The sequence below is a fragment of the Anarhichas minor genome, unplaced genomic scaffold, assembly GCF_050575085.1.
Source record: "Anarhichas minor isolate MPS153535 unplaced genomic scaffold, ASM5057508v1 ptg000007l, whole genome shotgun sequence".
NCBI classification, from domain to species: Eukaryota; Metazoa; Chordata; class Actinopteri; order Perciformes; family Anarhichadidae; genus Anarhichas; species Anarhichas minor.
This window is the reverse complement of record NW_027466453.1, coordinates 5,277,543-5,289,869: the sequence shown is the minus strand read 5'-3', so window position 1 is coordinate 5,289,869 and position 12,327 is coordinate 5,277,543. Positions and strand designations below refer to the sequence as shown.

At 43.1% G+C, this 12,327-nt stretch overlaps 1 protein-coding gene and 1 long non-coding RNA gene across 2 annotated transcripts; one reads left to right on the top strand and one right to left on the bottom strand.

Moving 5' to 3' along the window:
- Positions 1 to 2,167: 2,167 nt before the first annotated feature.
- On the bottom strand, positions 2,168 to 10,817 carry cnn1b (calponin 1, basic, smooth muscle, b). The gene is made up of 7 exons (XM_076080048.1): positions 10,758 to 10,817; positions 5,981 to 6,102; positions 5,754 to 5,820; positions 5,017 to 5,154; positions 4,481 to 4,597; positions 3,700 to 3,846; positions 2,168 to 2,410 (listed from the first exon to the last, which is right to left on the bottom strand). Exons 1-7 carry the CDS (start codon positions 10,815 to 10,817, stop codon positions 2,168 to 2,170), a joined length of 894 nt encoding a protein of 297 aa, XP_075936163.1.
- On the top strand, positions 5,807 to 7,465 carry LOC142936204 (uncharacterized). The gene is made up of 2 exons (XR_012948475.1): positions 5,807 to 6,133; positions 7,289 to 7,465. It is a non-coding gene; the product is annotated as an uncharacterized LOC142936204 (long non-coding RNA).
- Positions 10,818 to 12,327: the final 1,510 nt, after the last annotated feature.

Here is a 12,327-nt window from a genome sequence, read left to right as displayed (position 1 = left end):
TGATGGATTGTACAAGTGCTTTCCCTCCACTAGATGGCACACTGCTACATGTCCTCGATCGTGGCTGCGACTCCTTTGTTGCTGAACAATTAAAGAGCTCCGATCTATTGGCCCATTCAGCACATGAACACACACATGAGGCTTCTTTAACACCTAATTCTGACAGTAATTGGGAGCCGATACATCCGAAGATTTCACAAAGAAATGCGGAGGTTTTGATGTGAAGCACTCGACTAGGTGCCCGAGACTCCTCTGAAGCTTTTATGAATGCACATTACTGCTTTCTAATGTGTTAAATGAATCCCGTAACCCTCCGCTAACATTACATTCAAAGCATTCGGTGGGTTTCAACAGTATGATGCAGAACATTTAAAAAACGAGAATCTCATCTGGATATTTGGCGTGATTCACTGAGCAATCATCAGGTAGTACAGGCACCAGGGTCTACTTTGATATTGACATCAATGGAGGATGAAGTACTCGGATACTTTACTCGAGTATACCATAAGTGTTAAAATACCCCCGTTACAAGTCCAGCATTTGAAATGTTAAGTGCTGCACCGAATGTTTGTTGTTTTTTTATATTTGAAGCTTCTATTGGAGGCTTTCGAATGTCTGCCATATTTCATGACGTCATCACCCTAAATTTAAAAGTGCAGCGAGCGGGTGAGCAAAACGACAACGTTGTTGAAAGCTAAATGGCAACAAATATGAATTAAAGTGGAATATTTAAGATGGATAAATATGTGAATTTTGTAAATAGTTACATCCATCTTATTTTTCAATACATTTTGACTTTTGGACTGGACTCTGGAGTGACTGGAAATGATTGGACCACAGGAGTCGGAAACAATCCTACCACAACAAATAGTATAATTCTAATAATATTAGTGGAGCCTGTGCAGAAATACCCGATTTAAAACAAAATGAATAGACTTAGAAAAAAAAAAAAAAAAAGTTAATTTAGAATTCGAATGTCAACTCTAGGAATGAAGCTTGGACTGTTCGTTACAGCCCTAGAGATGTTATGAAGGTAAAAGTACATTAAAAATGGCCCCTGTGGTTGTTATTCTACTTATTATATTATTATTATTATAACCTCATTTGTAAAATTGTATCTTGTAAAGTTACTATAACTGACAAATAAGTGCAGTGGATTAAAAAGTACAAAATAATCATCCGAGTCCATTTCAAATAGAAATACTCAAGCAAAGTACCTCAAGTTTGTACTTAGCAGAAGTACTTCATTAAACTCCACCACTGCTTACTAACGAGGCACAAGGTGAGCGGCACAAAAGCCAAAGAAACAACAGGACAAAGACTACTGGTGACTAAGTTTACCCTAACTTCAAACTATATATATATATATCACAACACCTTTATCAAAAAGCATCTATTCTTTTCCCCTCAATACCTCCTTTAAAAAGATGCACATGCGCAACAAAGCAAAATAAATTAGCCCCGTAAAAAACAATGGTGGGTCATTTGTGCAGGCTGGTGAACATGACAGCGCGGGTGCTCACAAAACAAAGCAATGTCCGCACAAAGCTACGAGTCCTCCCGCATCGCCGGCCCTCGGCTCAGTCTGTGGGAAACCGCCGGAGCTTTCCGTGTCGTCCCGAGGTGGACTCCCGGGTCCGGATGGGTCAAAAAAGTTCAATAGCACCAACGTCACTTGTTTCCTTTAAATTCTGCTTCGTCAGTGCTCAAACTGGATTGGAAGGGTAGGGAGGTGAGGCGAGGGGGTGTCGACAGTTAAAATTCAAAATCTCTGATTACAATGAAAGTATAAAAGACTGTAGCAAAAAACAAATCTATAAATAGCAAAGGTCATTAAATCAGAGCGTTGCTTGGGTATGTCTAGCGGTAACAAAATCCATCAGAGCAACGTGATACAGAGGTTGGCCGCTGCATGAAATCTTTGACGTAAGGTCAGTGCAAACACTATTCTTTCCTTTTACTCACGGAAAGACGAACAATAAATTCCTAAGAGTAAAAGTATGTTTAGAAAGACGACGTGGAACGAAGACGACGTCGGTCGGCGTTAAAAATAACAGTCTGGTAGGTTTGATCGTCACGAAGACAGCTGTGGTTGGTTGTCTGAAGTTAAGCAAAGAGGAGGGAGTGGGGGTGGGGGTGGGGGGGGGGGGGTGGGGCTGTGGTTCTCTTAGTCAGAGTACTGGTAGCCGTCGAACTCCGCCTCGCTCCCGTTGTCGCAGTTGGCCTCGGTGGGGTTGGTGCAGTACTTGTTGTCGTAGACCTGGCGGGGCTGGCCGTAGGAGGTCATGCCCTGCTGCGAGGCCACTTTGTTGGTGCCCATCTGCAGAGAGATGGTGGTGGTGTCACAGTTCTCCAGGTCCAGCTTCTTGTTGAAGATAAGCCTTCTGCTCCCCGGGGCTGTCATGCCGGCCTGCGGGGGGGGGGGGGGGGGCATAAACATATACATTACCGTTCATAATCCTGTTATATTGGTGTTTTTCTTCTCTCCTTTAATATTTTTAACAGATGTAAAGACAATTTAAAAAGTATAATTCAGACAACATATGTATTATCTACATTTGAAATAGTTTTGGCCTCAAAAGAAGGAGAATCAAACGATTAAAACTTCCACTGAGTCGATGTCCCTACAGTGTTGCATGACTCCAGAAAAGCAATTCAAACCACAATATTGCGACTGGACTAAAGATTTTTGGGAAGCCCTCTGCAGTCTACTGGAAGAGGTTTAAACTGGGATTTGTTCAGCTGACCTTCTATTTCTATTGTGAAGTTTGAAAAAGAGCTTTGCTAAAGCAACACACCTGCTAATATTCAGGCTTGTTATAAGATAAATGATTGTGCATTAGACACTAAAACAGGAACCAGTTCGCATTTAAAGCCGCGCACATTTTGATGCCGAGCTTCCAGTGTCTTTCACCAATGACTGCTGACTTCTTCTATTCTCATTCAACGGTTGCTCAGAGGGATCTTTGCCTTTTTTGGTGCCCTTTGAATTATCAGCGTTTTGTTCTCAGTGTACGAAACGAACCCCTTCATACGAAATCAGAATTATTAACAGGACTTTCTACCTTAACTAACCTAAAACCTGGAACGAATAGAGCTTTTGTAGCAGCAAACGTTTGAACAATAGTGTATACTTAATTAAATCAAAGAATAAAGCTGGTGACGTGTATTTTTCTGACTGTTAACTAATCCCACGAAAAGACCAAAACCAACAACACTAATAATTGATCCTACGAACAAGTATTATCTGAGTATCTTCCTTCTCTGTGCCGTTGGTGTCCATTCCTTGATCCATGCTCCTTCATTATGATGGCACTGTGGTCTGTTTTTATTGTCAATCCCACAAATCCCTGCTACATCGACCTGCCTATCAATTATATAAACGTGGTTATAATATAATCTTTTTCATACTACTACCACTTTGAGTGGTAGAAGTTTTCCTTTAATCCGTTTCTTTTCCTACACATTTCAACTGTTTATCAATTATTCTATATCCATTTTAGCAATTTATTAGTAACAGTTTGTTAATTAATGTTAGCCAACTACGTCAACCAACTGTTTAGACTCATCTCTGCTAATTATACTTTGCGTGCACTCCCAATCGCACCCCAGCGTGCATCCAGGTGTGTTTTTTATGAGATGTGTTGACGACAACAAAGTATAGAATAACAGAAGCCTCGCCCTTTAAAATCAACTCACCTGGCTGGCTCCCTTGTTGGTGCCCATCTGTAGGCTGATGGTAGATTGGTCCAAAGGGGTCTCCATGGCCATCTTGGAGTCATACAGGTGGCGCCGTGTGCCGTAGGAGGTCATGCCCTTTTGGCTGGCAAACTGGTTGGTGCCCATCTGGAGACGGAGCGAAACGCAGCGAGTTACAGAGCTGCAAACACACAACGTTTAGGCCCCAACCCAACGTCCCAATAAGACAGGCTGAACTCCCATGTGCCGTCCTCTTTGTTTACCTTTTTTTTTTTTCCTCTTACGTCTCCATGCTTCCACTGGTAACCCCGCGTTTAAAGTCACATTGCTATGAATTGTGGGTAATTCCGTCAGGCAAAGTCTGCAGAAATGCGAATCTTACGGAAAGGGTTCATAATTTAATCAAAATGTCTGCGAAAGAGCCCTCAAACACTCGACCATTTGAAAGTGGGACAGAACTAAACCCTCACGAATGTGCGGGAGTGAGGGGAGTGGGTCATGGTCTTAAGACACAGAGGACACTTTGGGCAGTATTGGTACCTATGATGGCAAAGATTCCCATGAGTGTGTTATTATTCCACATGCAGGGCGGGTAAGAGAAGACTCAATTAAGAGGTTTCTGTGAAGATATATTCAGCATGAAGTCCAGCAGCGGGTACAATACGAACCCACTTGGCCGGCAGAGCATCTCTGGACACACATGCGCCTACAACCCCGTGAGAAAGCGTGGTCATAGAAAGCAGTGGATTCCAGGTTTATTTATTATTTCCGCTGCTCTGACCTGCAGGCCGATGATGTTGCGTCCCTCCTTGAGCTTCTCCGGAGCGAAGCGCCGCTGCTGCTTCTCAGCGTACTTCACTCCCAAGTCGTACTTGGAGTGGAAACCTTTGGACTTGGCCTGAGAGAAAAAGAGAAAGAGAGAGAGAAAGGTGGCAGAGACAGAAGGGAAAACGGTGGTAATCAGAGTGCATTCTTCGTACCCATATTGTTTTTATTATTATTCTGCCGTTGCCATACTGTAGTCCTAGTCTACGCAGCACAAAGCACTCACACAGGTAGGCTGGTTGCTGCAGCATGTATGTGATTATCAGGATATACTTCTGTGCATCATTGTTAATACTCATGGTTTCTTTAGGCTATAAATTAGAAAACAGTTACTCTAGTGTTTGTTGATTGCACCCGATTCTCTCATTCAGTAACATTCAGATTGTGAGTAAAGCACCAACATCAGTCTCCCCTACAACAGATGGAGTGTGTGTGTGTGTGTGTGTGTGTGTGTGTGTGTGTGTGTGTGTGTGTGTGTGTGTGTGTCCTCACCATTCCAGCCAGAGCGATGAGTGTGCTCTGGACCTGAGTGTGGTTGACATTTTCAAACAGATCATTGGCCTCGAAGATGTCATCTGGCCTCAGGCCGTACACTGTGATCGCGCGGACAAAATTCCCTATGTTTTCCAGCTGGAGGAAGAAAAAAAAAAACAGACAACGGAGCTAGTTGAGAAGAGCGTCTATTTTGACATCTGACGTAAAGTCCTGAGCAGAGATGCACTGATACCGATACAGAATGTCTGTCCGATACCGACTCAAATAGCCGGATCTGGTACGGGACACCGTTCGGTACATCTTTATCTATGGATTTATTAGTTACATTTTGTTTTACAAAGTAAGGAAAGCAATGTTTACGTCAAGCCTGGTGTTGCCTTCCACAGAAAAGAATGATCCCAGTCACTTCCACAGAATGAGGCATGCAGCTTGTTAATTAAACATTGGCATCGGCCGAGGTATGGATATCTGTATCGGGACTGAAATTGGTCGACTGAATAGTTTGACATTTAGGGAAATATTTCTATTTGCTTTCTTGTTCTTTATCAAGTGTTAATATCACAGAGGGGGGATTTTTGCTTCAATCGAGCCTTACAAGCTTGTTTTTAGTTGAGATTTGCATCATTTGATACGGCGGCTACTTTAACTAAGTTCCACATGTTCTGGAGGAGGACCGTGACTCACAGAACAAAAACAGCTTATTTTTGTTCCCTTCCACAGAGCGGATGCATTACCTGGTGCCAGTTTTGAGTGGAGCTGCTGACCTTTCTCACAGAACCCGGATGGAGCACATTAATGAGTCTACAAAGAAAGAGACACAAAGTTCAAGGAAGTTACATTTTTAAGAAGTAATCTCTAATAATAATAATAATAATAATAATAATGGTATCAGTATTATTAGAAAGGTTGATTTAATGTTCCCGTGCTACAAGCATCCTTCTCATTGTCTCCATTCACTCACTCGCACAGCAGGACCCCGTCCTTCAGACTCTCCATGAAGCCGTCCCCTATCCTCTTGCCCGTGACATCCTGAATCCACAGCCTCAGCTCCTCTTCCTTCTGGTGGTCGTACTTCCCTGCAAGCTGAGGGGGAGGGGGAGGTCAGAGGTCAAACGTGAGGTTGAACTTTTGTGTTTTATGTTCAGTTTTGTTTCAAAGAGACAGCTGACTTCAGCCGATCGGAAAACCGATGAATTAAAAGAAGAATAAAAGAACGATGCACAGTTCACCACTTTTAAGTCTTGTCGAAGAACAAAAAGTGTCAATGTGGGCATCGAACAGTGTCAAATATTGTCCTGTGGAAGATCCTTTCCATTCCATATGTGTGAAATGTGGCATTTTTAATTGAACGGTAACACTTTCGTTTACAAAACTGTGTATAATTTCCACGGAATTTTGAAAAATGTCCTGAAAAGAAAGAAGTATGAAATTCATTCCCAAATATAAGGAAACATACAGCAGGAATTAAAAGAAAAGCTCTATTAAAGCAAAAGTAAATATTTATTCATTAATCTATATTTTGTTTTATTCTTTTGTATTTTGTTCTCCGGTACACTGAAAAAAGACTTAGTAGTAGAAGGTAGACAATGTCCTTCACAATATGCAAATCTTTAAAAAAATAAAAGTTTAATACATATTTCATGGCAGGTTTTCAGGAACTAAAAATAACCCTGGTCTTGGTCTGACACACTTTTTCTCATAAGAGACGGCACAATCCTAATCTGTGCCATCTTTGAAAGGCTTACTGTAGAATAAAGAAATACTTTGAGATGAGGCGTACAAAAGGAACGGGGGGGGGGGGGGGATGAAAATTAAAAAGCCCCGTGGACATTCCTGCATGGAGAAACACGGCAGCCGCTCTCTCTCCTCTCCATGTATTTCCTTATTGGCACAAACATGTTGCCCCCTAATACTTTGAATTCTGGCATGGGGTTTCAAGGCTGCTTGAGCCTGACACACACACACACACACGCACACGCACACGCACACGCACACACACACACACACACACGATAAGTCCTCACAGTCTGGGATCGGCAGCCAACACAAACAAGTATTTCTAAAGCAGCAGGGATCGCGGAGCTTCCAGTCCATCACACCAAACTTGGGAGAAACAGTTTCCCCCCCGAAAAACACTCCTCCCTCTCCCTCTGACCGACTTGTCTTCCCCGTTCGGCCCGGCTCATATTTCTCCCTCTCCCTCTCCTTCTCCCCTCTCCCTCTCCCTCTCCCTCTCCCTCTGGGTTTTCCACAATCTGCCCTTTTACAGCGAGTCGAGTGCTCAGACAAACCCACGTCTGATGGAGAGACAGGAAGGGATCCACAGGTCCTCAGCTGCATTTAACCGCGGTGTTGGTGTTCTGGGATTCTGAGATTAACAAAGCCATATTCATTCAGTATCAAAACGAAAATCCTCAATAAAGTGTTTGAGTACCTCAAAATTGTACTTCAGTACAGTACTTGTGTATTTGTTCAAGTGGTCTAAGTCTGCACTGAAGTCATGATCTTGTTTATTCGCTCTTTCAAGCAATTATTTCCTTCTTAAAGTCAAAATTTTGCCGATTTTTGAGTGTATTCTAATTATTGGAAGTTATTGTGCAGCTGTTTGTGTGTAGACGACAATTTACATTTGAGAGGTTCGGCTTCTTTGTGAAATTAAAATAAACCGTTCCATTATCTATAATTCTTTAAGTGAGGTGTTGGAGAAAAGGGGTCGTTTTTGTGAGCAAAACTCAACACTAAGACAAACGTTTTTAACAATACTCCGACCTAAAACAAGACTATGACACGTTTGCTTAAACAAAGTGTGACAGTAGCACAAGAAGCTGCTCGTCTCTGACCGAGAGTTTACTTACTAACAAGATTCTTTGCACAGATTTGTCTGTGTAACAGTAGAGGAAGTAGAGAATACTCATAAAGTCAGTGATTCCCCTCAGTGAGGTCATGCGATGTCAGTTACACAGGCATATCTAAAGATAGCAGAGAGTAGCATTAGCCACCATAAACCACTGGTCACACCCACAGACTGTCTAAAAGAAGAGGCCGTCACTCGTTGGTTTGTGGACTGACGTTTCGAAGCCTCAAGCTCAGCGATTTGGTCGTCGCCATCTTGGCTTTTTTTTTTGCAACTAGTGAACAGAAGTGACCATATTTGGACTGAGGAGGAGTGATGGAGAGACACCGTTCACGGCTCTGGTAGACTTATCAATCACAAGGTAGCCCCGCCCTAAAGCATAGGCAATAGCATGCTGTATTGAAGAAGACTTGGAACTAGAGATTGAGACCATGAACTCATGTTTACTGAGGTAATAAATCAATGAGAAGTAGAGTCATTTTCTCATAGACTTCTATACAATCAGGCTTCTTTTTGCAACCAGAGGAGTCGCCCCCTGCTGGTCAGTAGAGATAATGCAGGTAACGGCACTTCATTGGCTTCACTGGTCACACCAGACTATGGCTGTAGCAGCAAAACACCTGAGTGCACTGAGTAATGGTGGATTATGAATTCATTTTGAACTTTTAGAAGTTACAAAGCCTTACTTTAGGTATGGGTCCACACAACCTATGCTGAATCTCAGGGGGCCATTTGAACTATTGCATATGACCATGTGGGGTCCACCGCAGAGTAGAGGGTAAATACATCTACCCGTCCGGCTGTTTAAAAGCGATAAACAGAAATCCCTTCATACTCAAACAAAGACACAGTCTGACATCGGGTCTTCGCCATGTCGTGGATCCACTGTGCGAAGCCGCTGACACGGCTTCGTCTGCGCCATCCATCCCCTGTGCACCTGCGTTCTGTCAGGGCAGTGTTTTGTCAATCCGGACCGCGATGTAAACTGTTTAGAGAAGGGACACTTTCTCAATCTCCAAGTGCAGAGCCCGGTCGGTCCTTAAAAGGCCATTAGATCACGCCCGATGTACCCGTCAAGTCTTTTCTGCTGCGTCGGTCTCTGAAGTCACGCTGATGGAAATGACCATCCCTGCATGAACCCACGAAGGCTCAAACGAAACGTTTAATTCCCTCGCCTACTCTTACAGGATACTTCTTCCTCTTGCCCTTGTGTGTATAATCGACTTGTGGGGGAAAAAAAGGCAGCAAAACAGCAACGCACCGGCGGCAAAAAAAACACCAATTGGGACGGAGAGCCCGCTGAGTGCTGAATAGCAGTAATGAAAGGAATGTGGGCTTCACAGAGTGCAGTGCACCTCCATGTGTGTGTGTGTGTGTGTGTGTGTGTGTGTGTGTGTGTGTGTGTGTGTGTGTGTGTGTGTGTGTGTGTGGGGGACTGAAAGACCCGATGAGAGACGGCACTATTCAGGGAAAAGACCACATCCCTCCAGGACAATAACAATGATGATGATGATGATGGTGGTGGTGGTGGTGATGATGATCTGGGAGTTGGAACGCTGACCTTTCTCATCCTGAGCAGGCTGTCGGCAGCTCTGACTCACCCCACTGTACAGAGTCACTGCTGTCACGACACAGAGAAATAACTGCATTATAGTCACAATGGCTGTGTTGACACTTCCTGTCAGGACGGTGACAGCGTGAATGCTGGGAAATACGGCTGGCACGACACCATGCAGGGATGGGATGCAACTATAAAGTATTTAGGTCCAAATCTGAGGTATTTCTATTGATGCTACGTCACTGCGATTCAGAGGGACACACTGTACTTCACTATAGTACTTTACGGATTAATACTTAACGTATGAACATGTTATTCAACGCATTTTTTTTATAGCATATACAGTTTAAATCAGCTCCAACTGGACTCCTGGCCAACATCAAAACGCTGCTTGCATCTTCATTCATCAAAAGACAATAATCTAACATTTACAATGTAACACGGACCTGAGCAATATTCCTCCACTTTTTCTGGAAGTAACATTTTGAACGCAGGCCTTTTACCTGTAATAGAGTATTTTGACATTGTAGTACAACTACGTTTTCTTGAGTAAAAGGAACATCAGAGTGCATCTTCCACTATTGACCCCATGTCACTCACTCACACACATTCATTCATTCATTCATTCATATAAGCCAACATTATGTCCCTTTAAATCATTAACAAACATTAGAGATACCTTCATCTCTCAAAACCAACAAGCTTATTAAACGTTCACATTTCCCCCAGTGTGACGTCTTACAGCCAAGGAGATCAGTGGCAGAGGAGACACAGAGCACAAGTCTGCCATAATCACACTAATGATTTGGCCACCGAGACTCACTTTCAGCTCCAAAACAATCACTTCCCTCACTGTGTGATCTACTGTCAAAGTGTTTGTTAGCCAAGCACACTGGAACGAGGGAAGAAATACATCACGGGCTCTTTTTAACATCTGATTTAAGGGTTAACAGTTACAGCCACTCAGCATGCTTTTTTTTACGTCCTTTTCTAACCTGTTAAACTAAAGAGGCACGAGCCAACATGACTACAACTAGCACACACCGAAGCGTTCATCCAGAAACCTCTCGCACTACCTCCATATAAGGACTTCAGTGTGTCCTAGCCCGCCACCTTCATCTTGAATTTCGTTATAATTTATGAATAAGACAAAAAAAAAAGTTAAAATAAGGCCACAGAGAGTGTTTACGGTGTGCGTCATCATGCCTCGTTGACCCTTGACCTCAACGTTACTTGGGGGACTGGACGCTCCAGTTGGAACGCGTCTTTTTCGGTACATAAATAATATTACACTTCATAGAAAGTGTGAAATGAAAGTGAACCTACCTTACTCTTGACCTCGGCAGACAGACCGAAGGCAGGTCCGCTCCTGAAGTGTGTTGTCATCCTGTTAGTCTCGTGTATTCACAGTGGAGCCGAGGAGGCGCTTTAAAAACGGAGAAGCAGGTTTACAACTCTCTGTCCGAGGTGGTGGTGTGGGGGTGGGGGGGCGCACAGAAAAAGTCCCTAACAAGTCCGTGGGTATCTTTATTTATTTCAAAAATGTAAAAAAAATAATAATAAGTGTTCGCCGCAAGTGCAATGAGACCTGCTCGTGAGGCTTTCAAGAGACAACTTCCCGACACTTTTCTGAATCTTTTTTAAACTCTTCCCATGTGTGCGCTCTCTGATTGGCCCGGGCCCGCCGTCCAATCCGGACGCAGCCTCCTCTTTTTTTCTGAGGGGCGGGGGGGGGGGGGGGGGGGGGGGGGGGCGAGGGGGTGTGTGGGATGTGATGTCACCGCTCGGGTATTAGATTTAATCAGTGTCACTTTTTCCATCTTCACTCAGGCCGGTCGGAGATGCTTTTCACGTTCAGATGCACTTTGCTGAAGTTATGTCATTGATGTGTTCAGCTGGATCTCGTGGCCTCGAAACGCGTTTCATAGTCAATAACAAACAAGTCACTATACATTATATCCTGTCATCAATTAAATATTACATTACACCTAAGAGTAAAACTAGAAATATTACAATTATATAAAATATGTTTTAAAAAAATAAAACAGCATCTAAAAATACTACTGCTTGGGCGAAATTATAATAATGGGTGTAACAATACTAGTTACAACAATAATAATCATTACCGAAAGGCTACACTTTGGCACAGCAGTGCTTTGAGCTTAATGTTAGCTACCCTGCTAGCATCTGCTAATATTTGCTGAGGTTGATAGGAATGCCATTATAGTTATGGAGGTTTTTTTTGACCTGATGATGGGACAAGATGAAAAGTTAAGTTGAATTTATCCTCTGGGAACCTTGGATACCTGCGGTAAATTTGAATTACATTTGGAATACTTTGTCAAAATATTTCACTTAACACCAAAAACCTTATTGTGGCGCAGATGAGAGGAGATCACTAAAGTCATTCAGATTCATTATCTGGAAACCATGAACCTCATCTGTACAACACAATCCCGCTGGTATGGATGTCGAGCCATTTTATTGAATAATTAACACTTTGAGCTGCTGGTTTTGCAAAAAAAGGAAAACTCAGAGCACCATGGTATAGCTGAGTGGTTTCAGCACACACGAGGGATCGTCAGTCAATACGCTTCATCCTCTGGGGACCATGAATGTCTGTACCAAACGGCAATCCATCCAATAGTTGTTGAGATATTGCAGTCAGGACCAAAGTGTTTGACTGTTATCATCTAACATGCAGCCTTTAGCCGGCTACAGAATATATATATTTTTAAACATATATTTGTGTTAAGTTATCCTAGCTAAGATTTACGTTGGGTTGTTTGTGAACTGTGCGTGTCTGAAATCTATTGTTGCATTTTGGGGGTAGAGAGGGTCGTCCGGTAACCGTAAGGTTGCCAGTTTGATCCTTGGCTGCACGTGTCCTGTGGCG

Excerpts from the sequence above, each read along its gene's own strand:
- cnn1b (XM_076080048.1), bottom strand. The coding sequence starts at position 10,817 with ATGACAACACACTTCAGGAGCGGACCTGCCTTCGGTCTGTCTGCCGAG. Across the intron at positions 3,847-4,480 it reads GCAACATCATCGGCCTGCAG|ATGGGCACCAACCAGTTTGC; the intron begins GTCAGAGCAGCG and ends CTCCGTCTCCAG. Across the intron at positions 2,411-3,699 it reads CCAACAAGGGAGCCAGCCAG|GCCGGCATGACAGCCCCGGG; the intron begins GTGAGTTGATTT and ends CCCCCCCCGCAG.